The following is a 23275-nucleotide window of genomic DNA, read 5'->3' on the forward strand; positions in this document are numbered from 1 at the left end:
CTATCCCTTCCACACTGATCACAAAGATGTATCGTCTAATCTATACTAGCTATATTATGAGTGGAATTATATTTGAACTACCATTATATGTAATCTTCAGTAGTGACTCTATAAAATGAACACTAATCTACTACTAGAAGAACCCCATGCCATGCTTCTACAAGTATGCCATTGTTGACATCAGCTAAAATATTTTGATCATGGCTAACAACGTCTCTTAGTTAATAAATTAACTAGTGAGTGTGTCTATCTATCTATAGTGTGTGGAGGGTGTGGATTGTGTGAATGTGTGAGTGCTGTGCACATGTGTGCATGGAGCATGTGCGTGCATGAATATGTGCATACATATAGGAGTCCACTTAGAAATAACTACTATAATTGAATATCATTTTCCATCCTGATAGCCAACACACATCCAACATGTGTATGTCGCTGGTATAGGATCATTACCACATTATGAGGAACAGGAGTATTGACTACATCAACTGTGCACTATATAGATTACAACTTTGTGACTAAATTTTGTAGGTGTTGATGGCTGACCAGCTTTCTCTTGGCAATTGGATTAGCATGTGGCTGTGCATACAGTACATGCAATTCTTATTTACCTGCAATAACACAGTGAAAATAACATCTCAAATCTGATGTCTATGTTCACAACTCCACTATGTAACTTTTGTATACCCCCCTAGTTTTGGCCTGCTCCACTGCTGCTAAGCTGATTGAATATGTTAATGAATATCTACTGCACAATTTAGATAAACACTATACTAGCAATTTAGGAGTTCTTCCTAAGCTGTACAACCACAGAGCTACTGTATTCCTCTGTAAAGAATAATAATTCATATATACTTGTGTATACTAACACTATCATTGCTCACCATCTGTATCGCTTGATTCACTGCCAATGCTTGCACCTGAATTGGTTTCTGATAATTGATCTGATAATTGATCAGCATCTAAATCTGAAATCACCCTTACACATAGAAGTACGTTGTCCATACATACCATAATTTGTAGTCATTTGATCAAGGGATTGATATCCAGATTTTGTCTTCAAAATTCTTTTAACTTGTCGTTGAAGTTCCTAAAGTTAGAAAGATGGCTAAAAATTTTCTTCGCTAATAAGAACTTAGTACACCATATAGCCTAAATATTTTGAGGGGAAAATTTTTTGAGGTTGAGCAATGTTACCTAATTTAGGATTTGCAAACAATCTCAAAATGTATTAGACTATTTAGAGGTCTAAATATTTAAAGCGTAAAATTTTAACCCCAAAACCTCGAAATCAGTGAAAATGTTCTCCCTTGAAAATATTTAGGCTATATGGTACATAGTTTATTGGAGTGTTTATAATGTATTATATTTAATGTATTATGTCATCTAACTTCAAAGGAAAATGTGTTCTATTTATTGTAATATCAAAGGTATTATTGTACAGAATAGCAAAACTGGGAAATCAGAGTTTAAAACAAAGGTGGAAGCCAAGAAATGGCCGTACTGATGATGCCAATTAATTATAACAATGACAACACTGCCACATCATTAAGACATTTTACTTCTATTTGCAACTGCATGCCCACAGCTTGCATAGTGCACTATAGCATGCATGGTGATATCACCTTTATGTGAACCTTATTATACAAACCTAAAACAGCAGAACAGCATGTAAGCTAAACCAATAATTATTGTCAAGACATGTAGTGTTAACAGTACCTGTGCTATATGCTAGACTTGTAACATGGTCAACAAAGAGAAATGAATCTACACAAGGTGTTTAAAGCACCACTACTTGCTGTAGCTATATATACTGCAAGCAAAGGTTTGAGCATTAACACAGAGATGCACACTTCCAAGCAGTTAACATATTGAAGTTAAGAAAGAGAGAACACACAGACAAACGAAAATGCATCCAATTGGCTTGCCAATACCTGTCTTATACCTATAAAATATGCTATTGTATACTTAGTACATATGCTGTGAAGCAACACCCGGATGCTATGAACTTACTATGAGCAAAAAATCCTAGCTAGAAAAAGTGCACACCAAAAAGGTAGATAAAACGAAAAAAAAGTTGTGACTGTGGCTGGATTTGAACCCGCAACCCAAAAGCACTTATCAATTTGTAGCAAAAAACTTAGAGTTGCCAAATGATGAGTGCTTAATTTTGCCAAAATCCTGTGTGGATATATTCAGTGTACCGACAATTGTATTGATAATTGGTAGAAGCTGATAATTAGCTGCATTTACCACAATCGGAAATCGGTTGTAATTAGTCCATTCAGCTTCAGCAGCTGCAGTACCACCGGAGGGCTGGTGTCAAGGACTCTGGTATGTACTTAGGTAATTTGTTTATGTTTTATGGCAACCACAATAGTAAGCAGTGATGGCTGGAGCTTGTCTGACTAGCAACTTTGAGTTGAGGTAAGTGTACAACCTCACACATTGGCTTTACTAGCTGTACTTTTAGTGGAGCATGCACAAGTGTGACTTGTAACTACTTAAATAGTTAGCTTATTGTGTTTTATAATTACAATAATGGTGATTTTCATTCATTTGATTCTGTTTCTGTTGTTGAAGAAAAAATACAGGAAAAGAAGTGATATCCATATAGGTACCAGCTAAATACACTGTATATAGATAAACTGGTTGCTACCTGAAGAGTTCAGCTACAAACTAGTTATCTGGTGAGAGAAACAACTAACTTACCCAGTTGAACTAAAAAAACAAATCACCTTGTAGAGAGTTTAGCTAAAAAAACAATCACTCTGTAAAGAGTTAAACTACATATAACCAGTAGAGTTCAGCTACAAACAAGACACCCTGTAGAGAGTTAAGCTACAAACATCTCACCCTGTAGAGAGATCAGCTAGAAACAGGTTGCCTGTAGAGAGTTCAGCTAAAAATAGGTCAAAAACATATAATACTCTAGCAGAGAGCTCAGCTACAAACAAATCACACTGTAGAGAGTTCAGTTACAAACAAGCCACCCAGTAGAGAGATCAGCTAGAGATCACCCTTAAAGTTCAGCTAAGAACAGGTCACCCAGTAATGAGTTCAGCTAAAAACAAGCCACCCTGTAGCAGAGCAGATTATAACTAGTCTTTGTCATTATGTCAGATCAAAGTCAAAGTTGACCTGATATGATCTGACATTGTATGTATGACAATGCATGTGCATGTGTGAGCATATCAAGCTAGGGGGATCTGGGGCATGCCCCCTCATTAGATTTTCAGTGCTTGGAGATCACAGATGATCAGTATTTTAACACCCAAAACTCCTTCAGCTGCATCATTGTTAAACCACATACATATAATGAATCTATAATAATAAATAATAACATCATGATAAGTTGATATGGGTATTATCCAACACAATGTTTCAAGACATGTACACACTTGGTTCACAATCAGCAATTATGATCATAATATTTATTTTGGAAAACTATCCTTTTCCAGGCATGGCAATTATTATTGTAGAAAAACTCAATTGAAAATTCCAGCAATTTTTAAACAGAATATTTTGTACATTTTGTACATTTTTATTATTAGCACTTTACAGTGACCAGCACTGAAGGTCTGACAGCAACATGTGCTGCAGCCTTAGGATTACCTAACCTAATTTCAAGGACTTAGACCTAGTGACTTGACTTACTGACTGATAAGGTATAACAGAAAAGGGGCCAAAGCAAAGAAAAAATCCCTCCAACCCCAGGATTTGAACTGCAGGTCACTCAATGTCTAGTCAGGGCCACACTCTGTCTTCCTCCAGGAGGGATGGATTTTCTTCCTTAAGCCTAAAGTGTTTATTATTAGTACTTTACAGTGACCAGCACTGAAGGTTTGACAGCAACATGTGCTGCAACCTTAGGATTACCTAACCTAATTTAAAGGACTTAGACCTAGTGACTTGACTTACTGACTGATAAGGTGTAACAGAATAGGGGCCAAAGTAAGGAAAAAATCCCTCCAACCCCAGGATTCGAACTGCAGGTCACCCAATGTCTAGTCGGGGCCACACTCAGTCTTCCTCCAGGAGGGATGGATTTTCTTCCTTAAACCTAAAGTATTATTATTAGCACTTTACAGTGACCAGCACTGAAGGTCTGACAGCAACATGTGCTGCAGCCTTATTTGGGTAAAGTAACTAATAAACCTTCTTCCTGTAAAGTTTCACACCCATAGCTTCTTTTTGCTAGGAGATATGGATGATTTTATCACACCATATAGTAATTTCACATGTGTGAGAGACCAATTAACTTACAAATTGGGTGATTTGTTCAGGTGCTAGAGTGGTTAAACTAAGTCTTGAGACAATGATACACGCCATTTAAGTGCAGAAAAGTACCAAGAATACTTAATTCAACTGTCATAAATCTCTTTTTATGTATTTAAGATGGTAGAAATTGAAATATTTGTCTTGTCACCATTTGTTCCACTTTATCACCCCCAGAACTCAATGCATTACTAGTTTGTAATGTATTAGACAGTAAATTGGCCATATCTCTAGAATGTGCTTTAAGAAATTTTGGCACAAGATAGATACATCCAGTGCCTCAATGAGCTATAAAACAGAGATTTGACCAATGTGTGAAAAAAATGATTTTCTAAATAGGATCGCATATACTGCAGAACATAACATGGTGCAGATTTCACTTCATTGAAAGGTGTAGGTGAGTTATTTTTGTGTTTTTTGCTTTTGGGCCTTTTAGAGACTTTTTTTAGAATGTCGCTGACTGAGTAGCTGACTGTTCTATTAGAGTAGCTGGCTGTTCTATTAAAGTATATCAGTGTATTTAAGGGAAAGTGGTTGGCTATCCTTGACCGGTTCAGTAGGTAATTGGGCAGTCTGAACTAATTGATCAGTGAATTTCCGATGGCTGACCGTTATAATCTGCTCTGCTCTGTAGACAGATCAGGTAGAAACAAGTCACCCGTAGAGAGTTCAGCTACAAATAGGTAACCCATTACAGAGTTCAGCTACAAACAAGTCACCCAGTAGAGAATTCAGCTACAAACAAATCACCCTATGGAGAGTTCAGCTGCGAAAAACCATCCTGTAGAGAGTTCAGCTTTAAACAATTTACCCTGTAGAGTGCAGCTACAAGCTAGGTAAGAGAATTCAGCTACAAATAAGTCATCTGGTAGAGAATTTATGATCAGCTACAAACAAGTCACCTGTAGAGAGTTCAGCTACTAACAAGCCATCCTTTAGAGAGATTAATTCACCTGTAGAGTTCAGCTACAAACAAGTCACTCTGTAGAGAGTTCAGCTACAAACAGGTTACCCGTAGAGAGTTCAACTACAAACAAGTTACCCTTTGGAGAGTTCAGCTACAAACAAATCACCCCATAGAGAGTTTAGCTACAAACAAGTCACCATGTGGAGAGTTCAGTTACAAACAAGTCACCCAATAGAGAGTTCAGCTACAAAATATCACAATGTAGAGAATTCATCTACAATAATGTCACTCTGTAGAGAGTTCAGTTCATCCTGTAGAGAGTTCAGCTACAAAAAGTCACACTGTAGAGACTTCAGCTACAAGTAAGTCACCCTGTGGGGAGTTAAGCTACAAAAATATCTCCTTCTAATATAAAGAAGTTACCTGTAGAAATTTCAGCTCCAAACAAGTCACCCAGTAGAGAGTTCAGCTACGAACATGTCATCCTGTAGAGAGTTCAGCTACAAGCGAATCACCTAGTAGAGAATTCAACTACAATCAAATCAACTGTAGAGTGTTCAGCTACAAACAAGTCACCCTGTAAAGAGTTTAGGTAAATAAGTTGGTCATCCAGTAGAGAGTTCAGCTATAAACAACTCAGAGTTCAGCTACTTTTGTAACTAAGTTATGTAGTAAATTAAAGTAACTATAGCAATACAACTAGTTGCATAGTAATTTTTTTGCAACAATTTTGCAACAAGGATTAACTGTCCAAAATTGCAACAAGTTAGATAGTTACATGCTGTTGGCCCATTGAGAAAAGTTCATTATATAAAAGTTGTATAATTTGTATGTTTAAATCCACAACTTCTCTACATCTTGTTTCTTCTTCCTGTAGTGACAGGTAAAGAAAGCCTCAAAGCTGGCCTATGCTTTGCTTTGGAGTATACAAATACAAAATGAAGTGATATCTAATCCAAAACAGTTAAGCTGCTAAAAAAGGGTGTGGCTCCCACAAAGTCATGGTGAAAAAAGATGTGAAATCCAAGTTGGCGGCCAAGAAATGACTGTGATGGTAGGTAAATGGCAAAAATTTTAATGACAACAATTCCGGTGAATTTGTTGCCAAGTCCTAGGAAATTTGGAGGAGGCAGTACAAATTCACCTAAATTGTTGTTATTAAACTTTACCTACCATCACAGCCATTTCTTGGCCACCATGTTGTATTTCACATCTTTTTTCACCATGGCTTTTAGGGGGTCGTATCCTATTTTACAGCTTAGCTGTTTTTGATTAAATTATCACTAAAGATTCAGACAACAAATAAAAACATTGGTACCTGATCAAGCTGATTAATGTCCATTTTCAATTGTTTGATGAAATATACAACAACATCACTGTGACCACATTGTACTGCCTCTTGCAAAGGTATTCTGTTCAACTATTTTGTAGACATGTTATATGCATAGCTGGATAGTTATTTGACAACTCACTTTGTTGGCACTGTAAATATCAGCCTTCATTTTTATTAGACCTTTAATCATTTCAACATGACCCTTCCTTGATGCAATATGCAAAGGAATGTCACCAGCCTACACAGTTACTTACAGTAACATAAACTGAATACATTTACACAGCCTACAATAATTGTGTGCATATATACTGAGAGAATCAATAATTTATTTAAGCCTGAACAAAAGTATGTACAAAGGTAAGAATTTACTTACTTCATCAACAGCATTCACATTTACTCCTGAGTTAATCAGGGTTTCTGCTACTTGAATGTGGCCACTGTATGTTGCAATATGCAACGCAGTTAGCTGATTCTATGATAATTAAAATTTGGGTGCTTGATATATATATACAAACATCCATCTACACACACACACACACACACACACACACACACACACACACACACACACACACACACACACACACAACACACACACACAAACACACACACAAACACACACACACACACACACACACACAAAGCCTATGGCAGCCAAGAGAAACACACATGCAGCCATTTCCACCCAGCAAATCAGCACTGGGATAGCTGTGCACCACTCAGGCACTTGAGTTTTGTGTAGGAAAATCCTCCTGGGGCATTGATAGCAACCCACAGGAAGACTGTCCTGGCCTCATGGAGAGAGATTGTGGAACTTGAAGTTCCACAGTGACCCCAACACCCACACCCACCCACACACACACACACACACACACACACACACACACACACACACACACACACACACACACACACACACACACACACACACACACACACATGCACACATGCACACACACACACACATGCACACACACACACCCACACACACAAGCTAAATTCGACTAACCATCTAAAATGAATGCATGTTCGATTCAATTTGTGTATACATTGGTTCAAATTTACACCTATCATTAGGGATTACATGGTATGACAGTAACAGCATAGCAATATAAACATGAACTTGCTGCCACAACATTATATATTAATCCTGCAGCAGTTGGTGGGAGAAATGTTGAATTCCAGTTGGTCAGATGGTTCTTTAGCTTTATAAAATAGATTGCTATGCAAAAACTGACTTTGGAATTATCCAAGTGTTGAGGAGCATAAAATATAGATTTACGTAAGTATCAAGTATGTGAGGTGATGGTGCATACTCTTCACATGTGCCACAGATACATGGCAAGTGTAGAAACAAATAACCACCTTATGTCAAATAATATAAAGATGTTAATGCTTGCAACATAACCATAAAACAAATGGCTTATACATATCATAGTGCATAGAATGATTTACACTAGCCACTGTAATTTGTAAACTGGGTTTCAAAATTAATTGGTTGACATTAGTATTTAAACCCCACTCAATATATTTTGCACCTTTATAATATACTACTGCAGAAAATCAAAATTATGTTTAGCCAGTTAAATCATTTTCGATATAGCTAGACAGGATATGCTACTGTCATTCTTTACCTTTTCCACTGCATTGACATTTATGTCTAGTGAGATTAACATATCTACTAGTTGAACATGGCCAATGTATGCTGCAATATGTAGAGGAGTCCACTCATCCTGTATTAATAGTTTATAACAGATGAAAAACAGCATAAAACAAAGCTACGCACTTGACCAGTCACAAGTTTGTTAAGCTTACTTTTGTAGTAGCATTAATATTTGCTCCAGAATTGATCAGGATCTTTATAACTTTAATATGACCATTATATGCTGCAACATGTATAGGAGTTACATCATCCTATAATGATACATGTATACAGAATGATTACAAGTAGAATATGAATGAATATGAATGCATACTTTATCAGCAGTATTAACATCTGCTCCTCCACTAATCAACTTATCTACTATTTCAGCATCACCATTTTGAGCAGCAACATATAAAGGAGTGGCTTTATCCTGCAATACAGAATTGTCTTTAATACGAGGCTGTATAAGCTGAAACCTTAGAATGTGCTGACAAGGTTTCCATAAAATTTAGGACATTGTGGGCAAAGGCCATGGACCAATTAAGGTATTAAAGTTTGGCCACATCATCAGAGGACCTCTAAATCACATAGAAACCTAGTTGTTGTATTCCAAGGAAATGAAGTGCACACTGTACTCTCTAGCTTAGTGGCAGCATTATGAATAAAGCCATCTTGTACTAGTAATGCTATTTCATTTGTGATATTCCAAGTTTCCTTTGATCAACATGCATAGTAAACGTCTAACACAAGTAACTAATTAGTCAATAACCCTGCTGCAGGATTCTATCTCAGATACTAATCAAGCCCTCTATATACAAAGGAATTGATTCTAAATTTGAAAAGGTAAGCGCTGTATGTATGCTGGCAAAACTTTCATTAAATTCAGTTCCAAATAAGATTCTGTTAAAGAAGTTTCAAGATTAATGTATAATACAGTACGTGTAGCACTTACACAATCAACAACATTGACATTTGCTCTTGATTTGACCAAAACTTCTACTACTTGACTGTGTCCATTTTTGACTGAGACATGTAGGGGTGTTACATCCTTCTACAGTATAGCATATATAAATTCCATCATTAATATCAATAGCAATAAGTAAACATGAATATAGCTTAAATCCATGCATTCAAACAAGAGAAAGCATGCTGTTTTTTTACATATAACTTACTTTATTTCCAACATTGACATTTGCTCCTGACTTAATCAAACTTTTCGTTATTACCATGTGGCCATTTTGAGCAGCATAGTAGAGTGGAGTCAACTTATCCTAGACAGTATATAAGTTTTATTATAGATGATACAATTATGAACACTTACCTTAGTGGTAGCATTGACATTTGCATATGACTTGAGTAAATAGGTGACCATTTGCAGGTGACCATTGTATGCTGCAAAATGCAGAGGAGTTGCTTTATTCTGTAAAAAATAAAATGAATTTCACTTGCAACAGAATTAATCTACGTATGAAATACATGCACAGATACAATCCTCAGTTTTTTTGATTGGGTATAATATATGTATGATTGCTACTAGCCTATAAACCATGGGCAGAGAAGAGTACTCAAAAGTGAAGGGGAGGAGGGCAAGTCATGTGGGGTGGTTGTAAGTTACAAAGTGTTCTAAAATCATTTACTGTACCTTAGTAAGCAAAACTGCCGAAGCATACCAACATACAAAGCTTGCCAATACTAGGGGATCTGGGGGCATGCCCCCTACAGGAAACTTTTGCTTTGAGATTGAATCTGAGAGTGTTTTCAGTGGTAATTGCACTATACTCCTATAATATTATAACAATGACCATCATCAAGATAATGTAGATACAGTAGTAAATGAAGGCATTTCAGACAGACTCATGCTCTTGATTACATATCAATATACTGTGTTAATGGAGACAGACTGGATTAATTGCATAGCAGAACCACCTCATATGATTTCACTGAATGTTCTATTAGAGTAGTTAGGTGACTGCTCTATTAGAGTATTTCGATCTTGTGTACTCCCAGCACTGATTCATGCACTATTCCATGCTTGCATAACAATTCTAGTAAGTAAGTTGGCTAATGACTACAAAAGTTGTTTGACTTTGGCAACTAAGAATTGGAAAAGGTGAGGGGGGGAGTTGCCCCCTCTGCCCCCTATTTCTCCGTCCCTGCTATAAACTGTTATTAATAATAAAAGTATCTCCCATTGTAACTACTCATGAGGAAAGTTTGTAAGGTTTTTTTGCATGGTTAGACTATATGTCAAATGCACTGGGTTGAAACCCTGTCAGCACTGTTGATCCAGATGACCTGATATAGTAACAGACCTGGACCTAACCCAAAAATAGAGGCATGCACTTGGATATTGGTGACAGTTAGACATAAACATAGCAAAGATTTTTAGCAAGAACAAATGGTAGTCATGCAGCAGTAGTGTATGCAGCTCCTACTTTACCTTCCTAGCTAGCAGATACAGTAAAAAAAAAATGAGGGGGTTGCTTCAGCACCCAAAGCATCCCACTGTTGGTTACTGAGTGGATTCCTTATTTTAATATTGCAATTATCTATAGTACCCATTTTATGTAAATGATATGAATAATATTCATTATGTGCATGTAAAGCATTGCATACGGTATAGGGACAGATTTCCTAACACTATATCCATTTTCAATTCAATTATCTTTTAGTTTAGTAGCACTGGTTAATTAAAGCGCCTCATTATATAATTATGTTCTGTAATCCATGCAGCAAGGTTATACAATATTCACTGTTTCAACAAGCTATGAGTCTTAACTGCTGGTAGTTATTACTATGTTTGTACACACCACACTTGAAACCAAGTCAGAATATCTACACTTGGGCCAACTTAAGGTCAAATGAGCATCATCCATGAATATCCTGGAGATCATGTGTGATCAATGAAATAATTGTATGCTTGCATGGCAATGTAAGTATTCTAGAAGATTTTAACTGGGTTATTGCTGGGCATTTTATTGTGCAGTGAACCATGGTCTAGTCCTCCATCCCATTTTTCCTAGGATGATGCTTATAATAAACTCTTGGGAGTTATGCGATAAGTGCTAACCTGGAGATAGGAACTGGCGGATGAGACCAGTTGAATTGGAGTGCTGGAGCAGTTTTGAATTATGCAGTCATTGTGGGCACAATCTGTCAAATAGTAAGAGGAGCACTGCATGTTGCTGTATTTATCAGTTGTTACCAAGTACAAACAAACTTAGTAGACTAAATTTGGTTATTACATAAGACAATGAAAAGAGGAAGACAACAAAGAGAAGGGCTAATCTGTTCTAATAATCAATGAGAGATGTTCAAATAACATAGCTCACTGTTAAAAAATTATTCCATTTAGTTGCTCAACCATAAGCATGAAGGTGCTTTGTTTTTAAAATAAATAACTTCCTTTGGCTGAATATACTGTAATAATTTTCAATAGCCAGCTTAAAGCTAATGTAAAGGTACAGCATCCCTCAGGACCCATATGTGTTACCATACTTGATTAAGCTCCATACATGTACCAAAGTTTCCACTTCAGTGCAAGCAAAATGTAAACATGCATACTCCATTCTACTTGTGAATTACAATTTACAGGATGTACGTAGGATTACATTGAGTTATTTATGAGCAGAAACAACTAAACTATACCTTCCTTTTAAATAGATAACAATGTGAAAAGTGATTGCGGGTTTACATTTTGTGTAAGATATGATGACATGATGATGATTTACTCAACCCACAATCAATCTATCTATCTACTAGTATAAATACACCCACTCCATTTTCTAAGTCAGATCTTCATGGCTTGACTTTGCCTCAGGTTTTTAAAATCATGAAGATCCTCATGGTAGGTCTCTAACTATTATGTAGATAGTTTCCACTTTACTTAGACAATCCCCTACTATAAATTTTGTTGCAACACACCTGTAAATTTGTGATACTCTACCTGGCAATTATTACAAATATTTTAGTGTAGACATAAACAACACATAATTGTCATAAAATAATGTTTCCAAACTATATCTTGAATGGTATAGATCAAGCAGTTACTTTATATTTGCATACACATACAATAGTACTATCGATACATTGCATGCTCATTAGTACTGTTTTAGATACCTTAGTAGTTGCATTAACATCTGCTCCAGACTTGATCAACATCTTTGCTAAGTGATAACTGCCATTGTGTGCAGCAGCATGTAAAGGAGTCATATGAAACTGAAACAAAATTAAACTAGTAAAGTTTAAAATTAATGTTATAGCTACTCAGTTTATCACAGCAAGAACAAAATGATTTACATACATGTGATGTCAAGGCAGATGGCAGTATGTCATGCAGCCAAGAAAGCTAGCAAACCACACCATGAGTGTATTGACAGAAAGAAAGAATACACAATTTTCGCACATACATACATACATAGCTCCATTCTCCCTACTCCTGATTTTTACACTGCAAATTCCCTCTACCTTCAGCACCCAATATATAAAATAATGAGATCACTTTAACAGTCGTGAAATATGAGTCATTAAATTTAGCTCAGTTTAATTTATAATTTTTTGTTATTTGTTTTGGGGTCTTAAAATGCAAAGATGCAACTTGATTAATTATTTGAAAGTTGGAGCACAATATGAAAATCATGATCATATATATACTAAGTTTGTAAATTTGGTAGATATTCACAGAAGTACAGTATTACATAGAAGGACCAATTTTTTCATCATATAAATCATATATCAGAATAACTTGAAAATTGGTCTTTAACCATTATAATTTAAACCTTTGGTAGTTAAGAAGACAGCTATGGAGTTAAACCAACGTGTGTATTATAGTAGTACAATCAACAAAATGTCACAAAAAATCTGCAATACAATACTATTGTAATTTTGTGTTTTCTATAATAAGAAGAAGCTAAGTAAACACAAGCCCCCAAAGCCAATTTGCGACTGGATCTGGGAAAACCAGTCTTATTGTCCATGAAAGCAGATTTAATTTTTCACCAAGAACACAAAGCTACATGAACAAACTATCAAATTTCGTAATCAAAATCAGCTAGACTTGAGTGGTCTGCTTTTGCTGGCTGCTCTTCCCAAGCACAATGATATTTGTATGAGCGGTCTGGGCCCCAATGGAGTTCTGGTCAGCCTGGGGATGGCTGTGTATGGCTGTACATCTCCGTGGTGTTGAATAAAGACCGGTGCTGTAAATGTCCTTTCATTTTAGCCAGTTTTGAATGGCTCATAACTTGGCCTAATTCACCCTTACACCTTCCTCTTTAACCTTTTAAACAGTCACCAGCCCACACCTTCCATCCTTTTTGGAGGTATCTAAAATGACAGGAAACTTAAGTGCTGGCTACTTCTACTGTGAATGCTTTTTTGAAGGTAAGAAATTGATGTAAAATGTGTGAAAATTTGGTACACGTCAATGGCGGATCCAGGATGGGGCATTTGGGGCAAATGCCCCCCCCCCCCCCCCCCTCAAGAAATTGCATACAAGATCGAGATACTCTAATAGAGCAGTCAATTACTCTAATAAAGCAGTCACAATGTTCATGAGGCAGTGTAGCTTATCTATGAAGCTACAAATAGTATTTTATTTTATATATAATATGTTTGGTAAAGGATAACTAGCTATTATTGTCGTGACCTTTTTTTTTTTTTGCTCTTCGACTTTTTTCAGCAAGGTGCCCCCCCCTCTTTCCAAACTCTGGATCCGCCCCTGCACGTAGCTTCTACCATTGGTGAGCTACAACACAATGAATACTTAAACTGGCATTTCTGATACTTTTAAATATAGGCAATAAGACCAACTTTTTGAGACTGGGTCACATTTATGGGTGGCATTGAGAATAAAAATGTGTGTGTAAAATGTAAAAGATATAAAAGTGTATGGCATTTAAAAATCTGTGCAGTATAAAGTTGTGAAAATCATAGGTTGTAGCTAAAAAATGGCTGCAATGATTCAATAATAATGCACAACAACATTATGAGGTACTATGCAGTAGTTAAAAAAGCTTAGACTAAAGGCGGTTTTAGGGGGGTTTTCAAGGTTTCCAGAAACCCTTTTGGGTTTGGTCTACTTCAGAACGGCTGAGGCAACTAGTTATATAATTAGCTCAGTACTGTAGTATTATATACTGGTTTTTCTAGTATAACCACAACATCCTCCACAGAAATCATGCTCACCAATATTCAACAGTTAACTGATACTAACAGAAGAGGTGATGGTAGTAGTGATAACCAAGGACAAATGAGTTGCAATTGATTGTCTCCTTAGATCAATACTCTCTAATAGAGCAGTCACTTTGTAGTGAAATACTCTAATAGAGCATTCACTGATTAAAATGTTCCAAGGTAATTGTAAAAGGTTTTGCTAGCCTACTGAGCTATATAACTAGCGTAAAGCTATAGCTGAGTAAGCTAACCAAATATGGTAAGAATTCAGATAGTCTTATCTATCATCTATTCTAGACGTTGACATTCAACTACTGTACATAACTATAGCACTAGCTATAGTAGCCCTGTAGGTTCGGTGAGTAGCTACACATGAGAAACAAATGATTTCCATCAGTAATTTTGATGGAAGAAGGCTTAATGAAAAGAAGTTTAAAGCACTTATAGCAGTTTTAAACCATCAAGTTTATATTCTATTTCAAGCACTGTAAAATTAAAATCTTGCCAGCGTCTGGGGGCTACGTCCCCTGACCTTTGCATCTGAGTCCTACTATCACTGGAAACCCCTTGATAGAAATCCTAGACCTTCCCCTGTAGACTATACTGCCAATCTACTTTTTAAAAATGTTTCCATTTATACCACCACTTCATTCTATTTCTTCTAATTGCGGACCGAGGTATATGTGGTATTAATTATACAATGAAACCAAATGAATGAATCTAATAAACTGTACTTCAGGAAGTCAATTTCACACAATGCAGTTAAGGATTACAAAAGGCTATAAGAAGTCACTTACTTTGGTAACAACATTGACTTCTGCTCCAGACTTAATCAACATTTCCACTATTTTAATGTGACCGTATTTAGTAGCAACATACAAAGGGGTCACGTTATCCTAGCACAGAAGGACATATGCATTGTACCTACATACTTACGTACATAATATAACATCACTCATTATTTCAATCTTTACTATCATAAAATGGTTTTGTGTTGTGAAAATTCATGCAACTTAGTGTGTGGTATACTGTGTTTTTATTCATAATTCATAAAGTTTTGAGCAGTACAGATATTCTCCAAGATAATTATAATTCTCCCATTTTAATCAGTGAAAGTATAAGGTTGTACCAATATGATGAATACAATTATCAGCTCCATGATATCAATAGTTTAATAGTACTGACCTCTGTAGTATTGGCATCAATGTATCTAAACTTGATTAGTCTCACTATAGTGTTAATATGGCCATCACTAGCAGCCTTCAATAGTTGCTTACATTCCTCCTTCTATATGTAAAGAAAATACTGTATTAGTTGTGACCTGTACTGCACCCTCAAATGGTACTATAGTACAGTATACAAATTAATCTTTGTATATAGTATGTGACCCACTCTGGGGAAACAGGCTTTATTGCCCATGTCAGCAGATTCGATTTTTCACCCAGAACACAAAGCTACATGAATAAACTATTTAATTTCACAATCAAAATCAGCTAGATTTGAGTGGTATGGTTTTGCTGGCTGCTTTTCTCAAGCCCGGTGGCAATCCGGCCGTATGTGTGGTGTGGGGCAGTAATGGAGTTCTGGCCAGCCTGAGGGTGGCTGTATGTGGGTGTACAGCTCTGTGATATTGAATAAAGACCTATGCTGTAAATTTCCTTTCATTTAAGCCAGTGTTGAGACCTGAATGACCCATAACTTGGTCTAATTCACTCCTACACCTTCCTTTTCAATTTTTAAACAGCCTCATTCCCTCCTTTCAGGCCCCCACCACCCTCCTCGCCTGATACAGCCAACCTTGGTTTAAAAACTATCTAAAATGGTGGGAAAAGTAGCTGCTGGCTACTTGATTAGGTAGGTAAGGAATTGGTGTAAAACGTGTGAAAAGTTGGTACACATAGCTTCAACCATTGGCGAGCTACAACACACTAAATACTTAAACCAGCATTTCTTGATACTTTCAAAAGGCAATAGGACCCCTTTTCCCAGACTGGGTCACATAATTATGGTGTGTGCACAGACCAAAGGCTGCCACCATAATTACAAATCAGTTGTAAACTGGTTTACAAATGGTTGAAACGTAGCTAAGTACCTCCAGTCTGGCCACTAATGAGTTTAAATGAAACCAAATACCAGACCAACACAGAAAGTCACAATACAAGGCAATGAATTTGTTTAGTACATCAAAGAGATAAATCACTCTGGAACAAAAAAACACAGCACTCACTCATCTGAATGAATGGGAAGCAGTAAAACCCCTTGGCTGAGTCAGTGTCCGTATACCACATGGTCATTCGCCAATAAATTTAGCTAACCAAGACTATTATAGCACTGCACCACCCAACAATGAATAACAGCCACCCTGTATAATGACATGAAGCAGTACAATGGCCGGAACGATTGGCATCAATATACACCTCATGCTCATGCATGGGGCGAAACATGCTACCAATGAAAAAATCTAGTTGGCAATGAATTAACTAATCATCAAGATGGTAATTAGTGAGTAAAATTGTTCCTTATACACAGCGTTCAGCGGTAGCCAATATTAGCCTTGCCTTTTTGCTCCTTCCTTGCTACAAATGGGTGGTGCCCTTGATCTGTGCATGCCCCATGTCACAAATCAGTTGTAACACACCCATGAGGTTAGTATCTGATTTGAAAACAACTCCACCCTTGGGTGTCATGTTTACAAATCAGATATGACTTCACCCTTGGGTCTGCGGCGATTGGGTGTTGTGTTTGCAAATCAGATACAAACCTCATACAACTATAACTTATAATATGCTGTGATAATGTGAAAGGAAGACTGCCTATTAGTAAGTGTGTGGTGCCTAGAACATAAAAGCACTATAGCGTATTAATTTAAAGGTAGAGATCCAAGCATTAGAAGTGAAACAAGAGATATGATGATACTGCAGTATAGCTATATTACTACATGGGAAAACCCCTACATTGGTATGTCTCTTATTTTTATTGCCTGGAACCCTGTTTTATTTTTAAATTACTTAATAATATATTTTGTTATTATAGCGTAACTATGTAACAGTGCAATTGTGTTATTAGAATATCTGTTGAATTAGGGTGATTGCTTTAATAGAGTGTATGGTGATTTCAAGTAGGCATATTGCAGTACTGTACCTTGTTTTCTGTAGCTAAACCAATTGGTATTTGCATCATAGTGAATCAATCAGCTAGATCATTATGAGAGCATAGTTCCAGTAGTTAGTTTACAGTAGAATTTTGATCATCTATATACTCACTCATACAGTAACATAAGCTTTATATTTTGAAATGTCTATTGCCATGCAAATACACACCTCTAAAGAAAGTGTTGATACGGAAAATTACCACCTTGGTAATTCCTTGCATGAAGAAATTCTTAACTAGGAAGACTAGGAAGGCTGGAGATAAAAAGCATAGGTAAGGCGCAGAGGCAAACACTATAATGACTATTTGGAACTCCAAAAGAAATATTCCACATGTGGGTTTGCTACTGTTGTATGGAACAGTGCAGCCTATAGCCTAGCAATTGTGGTCAGACTGGCTTATAGGTTGGCTGGTCAGCAGACAGGTGAGCAATCAGTCGAGTGGGTAGGTGGGTGGGTGAACAGCAGGCAAGCAACCAAAAATTGAATATGACAAAACTTAACATTTCCAGGTATGCTTCTTCTATAGTCTTTGTTTTTAATACTGTATTTAATGTTAGACAGCTTTGCAAAGGTGTATGATATTTCTAGGGTGGATTTTATCAGGGTGGGCACATTTCATTTTGGGGGATCCCTAGTATACAGCACTACCACATTACATTTTACAGTATAGTAGTACTGACAATGCAGCCTCAATCTCCCTTATTGACAGCTTGGCAGCATTCGTTAGGCACAGCTAAGCCCAAAAATGCTTTCCAAATCCTTCCAAAAAGTTTCTACGGGATTAAAAAATTTTGATTTAACAGAATTTTACACTGGCTGACTGACTGACCGACTAACTTACTAATCGATGCCTCCAGCCAAGCATAATTCAACAATGGATAATACCACGGGCTTGATTTCTTTACTGCTCGACATTGTTTCGATGGGTTAATTGGTATATTTTATATAAACCATGGCTCACTTCAGTGTTTTGCACTTATACACTCCAACTCTGAAGTCAGAGAAAGTTTACTGTTGATAAATCCTGAGGTGAACTCGTAGCCATGGTTTATATATTACATAAACAGTACACATATACAACATGTGTACATAGCTAAGTGCACAGCTACTCACAAACATGTTACAAATGTAACTGCTCATTTGATACCAAACATGCATCTGTAACACACTGACTCACATTGTTTCTGGTGTCACATATTCTGGCTACTGATATTTTCAAGTATACAAAACCAGCAGCAATAAATTTACTAGCATTCTTGGTTGCTGCATCCACCATCTTTTTGACAGCAGTCAGTGGAATACACCACTCTAGTACTAGTGAATGTGATTCTGCTTTGCAGAAAGGACATATCACATAAGATTTCACTCCACAGTGTTTAAAAGTGAACTGTTTTAATTCACTGTACTCTTCCAATGTGACGTCAGAAAAGTTTCTGTTTTTTACAATTGCAATCATCTTATCGTATCCATCAGGCACACTACTGCCTTCTTGTTTAGAACATTCATAAATATGTTGTAACTTCATTTCGCTGCATAATTTGCTTTTGTAGTTTTGTATCAATTCTTGACAAGCCGCAAATGGTGAAACAATGGCCATTAATAATGGAAAATCATCCCACCTCCATAGCTCTCTAAGCAGTTGTAACAGCCTTCTCATATCAGGACAAGTTTCAATTGCATTAAGCTGCTCAGAACTGAAGTACAAATCATTAGAATCATCATCAATGGTAAGATTTGAACAAATAAGCTTGATAGTCTCCAAATTTTTTGATTCATTCTCATTTAATTCCATTAGAATTTTTGCCAAAAGAAAACCAAATTGAGCGCTAGCCACTTTGGGCCTCCGTATTGACTCTGAGGCTTTGCTGACTTTGTGTGGTTTACCTGTGTACAAGATTTTTTTAAAATGAACTATATTGTCTGCGATAATCTACCTTATCCCACTCATTCATTGTTGAATGTGTATATAAACAACCACGTTAACTATCAACCAAATTTCATTCCTAATGCCACAGAACATTATCAGGATACACGTGTTGTACACTTACAAAAACTGCCATAAAATACAAGCACATCATTCAATTGCTTTTAAATTTGAGACACATATATACAAACGGGGATTACAACGTCACATTTCGAAATAACAAACATTTGAGGCACAATAACAACTTTTACATAATCGACTGATTTACTGCCATGTCTACAGGGTAAATCCACTTATAGGAATAATCTGAAAAGTAACTATTAATTCACCTTCAATTTTATCTCTCTTAATCTTATCCGCTACAGATTTCATTCCAATATTGCTCAATGCTTCTATTAATTGGTTCCAGCTGGCATTTGGCTGCAAATCCAGCCACTGTCTAAGCATCTCCCTACAGCAGGAGTTAACATCACCACCATAGTTGCTTTTTATTACTTCTAACACAGGACAGTTGTCACCTAGTAGCTGTATACCTACATCATACCATCGTGCTGCTGTCCCTCTACTTTCAGGTTGCAGCTGGTTAATCACCTCTTTCAGATTAGGATGAGCCTTACCTATAAAGTTGGCAGCAAACCAAACATGTCAATATCTTGTATTATGCACTACAATGTAACCCACAGCCAACTTAATATGTGACTGAATTTTGGAAAATCACTCATATGGGTGTGCATGAAATAATTAGAATTTTCATGTTTAGTGGATTGCTAATAAGAGTAGGACACAGTTTTAAAAAATATTTCAAGAATTTTCTTGTACTTTAAGGCATTGAGAATGGCTTACAACTATTAACAAGTAGATTTTCACTATAAAGTTTGTGATTTGATCATTAAATATTTTAGGTGTCAAATCCACCATATGGGTGATTTTCCAAAATTCGGTGACATATTGAATTGGACACCTACACATACATTATCAATTCTTCTGGCACCATTTTGCCACATTGCATGGTCAGCTTTCTCTGCTTACATTTCTGGAGAACCGTTTTTGGCTAATTTTTTTTATGCTTGCAACAACTGCTCACTCAGTAAATACTGAACCTGCATAACTAAATATTCACTGTCATTGTTAATTTCCCACCACTTTGTGTTCAAATAAAACATATCCCAGACCTCTACTCTATAATGTTATCCTACCAGCAATCATAATAGTAAAACCTACATTGCTAACCAAAAGCTTTAGAAATGATGTTATTTTTGCACGAAACATCACCTGACTTTATCAATATCTGTGGACTATGCTTATTATTTATTGCATTTGTTTACCTACATAATATATAATACACTGCATGACCAGATATGGCAATGAAAAACAACATCTTTTGCACACACAATTAAATCTAATGCACTATTACTGTGATGTGGTTTCAAAAGTGAACCTTCTGTAACACAGAGGTCTGTGCTCATGAATGCAGTTGATACTGACACTGAGACCATTCTGACTTTGCTGAAACAGCTTACACTTTCAGCAGCTGTAGGCTGAATCCTTTCTGAGTGCTCTCAGTAGTACTGCAGATGGAGATCCTCAAACAGAACCATGTGCATGCCTTCACACATTTCTCTATAGCTAAGTAGTCCACCTAACACCTACCAACTACCCAAAAATAAACGTACTAAAGTTATCCTTAACCAATAACTTTATACTGCCTACACTGTACTGCTAAGCCCTCACAGCTTTATATATACCCTAACAAGGGCGGATCCAGGGTTTGGCAAGGAGGGGTGCACCAGTGAAGGTATAGTAGGCAGAAAGAGCTGGGGGGTACAGCCCAGAAACCAAAGCTATTAATTTTTCATATGTTTCAGGGCTAATAATTTTGATGTAGAGTGGTTTTATAAATATCTAAATCATACATACTGCTTTATAAATGGACTACATTGATCAAGAAGTTATAGCTAGGGTCTATAGCTTATAGGTATGGATCTAAAGAATGGCATACGGAATACCAATTTCATTTGCAAAATATCCTAGCTTAGCTGGTGAAGTGTGCCCATGCATGGGATAGTGCAGCAGATACTAGCTTTTTTCTTCATATTACACTTAGTAACTATGAAGGTAGCATTATGTGTGGTAACTGTTCTATTAGAGTATTTGACTGACTGCTCTATTAGAGTATCAATCTTATATGCCGGTAATGGTTTCTTTTTGAAGAGAGTGGAGGGGGCACGTGCCCCTCATTCCCCCCCTTGGATCCGCCGCTTCCTAAATGAATTCAAAAGAACAATTTCCTATAGCAACTAACAACTTTCTGAAAGTACTGGATTAATATTAGGCAAGTTATATAGTGTCGGCAGTCATGTGCATTAAAAAAAAAAAAACTTAGACAAAAAACCTAAGAAAACGAAAAAACAAAAAACAAAACAAAAAAAAACCCTTGTCTCAGCAGGGCTCAAAGCCGGACATCCATACTCATAAGCAATGCTCGTAACCATTATACCACCGGTGCTGCAGCTACTCACCTTTGTTAGTTTCTACCTTATAATAACCTGACTGAAGTGACTTCTATATATAACAAGAGTGAAGAAGAAACCAAAGCTGAACCCTAGCCTACTCCTAACGCTAAGGATCTACTTTTCGCATCCCCTACAGTTGAATGCTCGGGGCAAACTTCTAGATGCGTCCCCTAAAGTTGAATGCTCAGGGAAACCTACTAGATGCGTGCCCTAAAGTCGAATGCTCGGGGCATATTGGACGCGTACCAACTCTAGCTCGCCTAGAGACAACTGGTTTGTTTGATATAGTCCAGCAAATGATGGACTTGTGCCAGTAAAATAGCCGTTCATGTTCGTAACCGGTGCCAGTACTATATCCACTAGCTTTGTTATGACATAATATCAACTTAAACATGCATGGTAAACTGCTTACCATGCATGTTTAAGTTGATTTTTGCATGATACCACACAGATTAGGCATTTCTAAAGGGGGTGTCCATGCATGCCAGGCTGCATACTGATATTAATAACACTATATCAGTGGCAGATTTAGGGGGGTTTCAAGGTTTCCACGGAAACCCCCTTTGAAAAATGATTGCATAACAATTAAATGGTTTAATGCGGCGTGCGACTCGATCGAGATACTCTAATAGAGCAGTCAAAGTAGCTATTAAAGCAGTGTGTAGCAAGTTATTAAAGATTTTATGTACTTTATCAATAGGCTGTGACCTTTTTTTTGATCTCACTTTACCAAACCAGACAATGTAGTGTAGACTTTTGCGTATCTCATGTCAGTGTATATCTCCACCTTCTAAACTGGAACTTGAACCCCCTTTATAAATTCCTAGATCCGCCACTGTACATAGCTAAATCAAGTGCTACTTAGTATGTATGTATATATGTATGTATAGAGGTATGTATCATACCTGGAACACAGCACAGTAGCTACGTAACTTCACAGGGTTACCTGCTCATCATACTGTTCGTACACTGTACTAAAATAAGTAGTGAATGTGGCAAATGACGTCAGTTAGTGACGATAATGGAATAATGCAATACAGCCACGCCCTACAGACACCACTTTAATAGGTTGAGCATATATAAACACAGGACTGCACTACACAGATTAAACAATGTGCATCTATCGCACCGACACCCATCAATATCCCGGGGGGGGGGACTGAGCCCGCATCTCAATTTGGATGGCGCGCGCATATGAGCACAAGTCTTTGAGGCCATTATTGCAATAATAGTTCTCTACTCACTATTATCACTGCTTGATTCATCTTTTCCAGCCATTTTCCGTAGCTGTTTGCCGATGCATCAAAACAGAGATCAAAACCTAATCGTTGTCACGTGACTAATGCTAAAAA

General features: G+C 36.9%; 1 protein-coding gene across 5 annotated transcripts; it reads right to left on the reverse strand.

Moving 5' to 3' along the window:
* Positions 1 to 688: 688 nt before the first annotated feature.
* LOC136254378 (ankyrin-1-like) lies at positions 689 to 23269 on the reverse strand. 5 transcript variants are annotated; one of them, XM_066047068.1, is made up of 18 exons: positions 23168 to 23269; positions 19740 to 20027; positions 18664 to 19370; positions 15520 to 15621; positions 15132 to 15230; positions 12280 to 12378; positions 9482 to 9580; positions 9333 to 9431; positions 9113 to 9211; positions 8492 to 8590; positions 8331 to 8429; positions 8150 to 8248; positions 6889 to 6987; positions 6655 to 6753; positions 6501 to 6602; positions 1009 to 1087; positions 882 to 959; positions 689 to 825 (listed from the first exon to the last, which is right to left on the reverse strand). In XM_066047068.1, exons 1-18 carry the CDS (start codon positions 23199 to 23201, stop codon positions 779 to 781), a joined length of 2427 nt encoding a protein of 808 aa, XP_065903140.1. In that variant the 5' UTR covers positions 23202 to 23269; the 3' UTR covers positions 689 to 778. The 5 variants fall into 5 exon arrangements, with proteins under 5 accessions (XP_065903140.1, XP_065903139.1, XP_065903142.1 ...); XM_066047067.1 differs by having other exon boundaries at positions 882 to 965; XM_066047070.1 differs by lacking the exon at positions 23168 to 23269 and having other exon boundaries at positions 882 to 965; positions 19740 to 19861; positions 19906 to 19950.
* Positions 23270 to 23275: the final 6 nt, after the last annotated feature.

Source organism: Dysidea avara, chromosome 4 (genome assembly GCF_963678975.1).
Source record: "Dysidea avara chromosome 4, odDysAvar1.4, whole genome shotgun sequence".
Classification (NCBI taxonomy): Eukaryota; Metazoa; Porifera; class Demospongiae; order Dictyoceratida; family Dysideidae; genus Dysidea; species Dysidea avara.

Coding starts and splice junctions, on each gene's coding strand:
- LOC136254378 (XM_066047067.1), bottom strand. CDS start 23,201: ATGGCTGGAAAAGATGAATCAAGCAGTGATAATA. Junction 8,249..8,330: donor ATATTAATGCTACTACAAAA/GTAAGCTTAACA, acceptor CTATTAATACAG/GATGAGTGGACTCCTCTACA. Junction 6,603..6,654: donor ATATTTACAGTGCCAACAAA/GTGAGTTGTCAA, acceptor TCTACAAAATAG/TTGAACAGAATACCTTTGCA.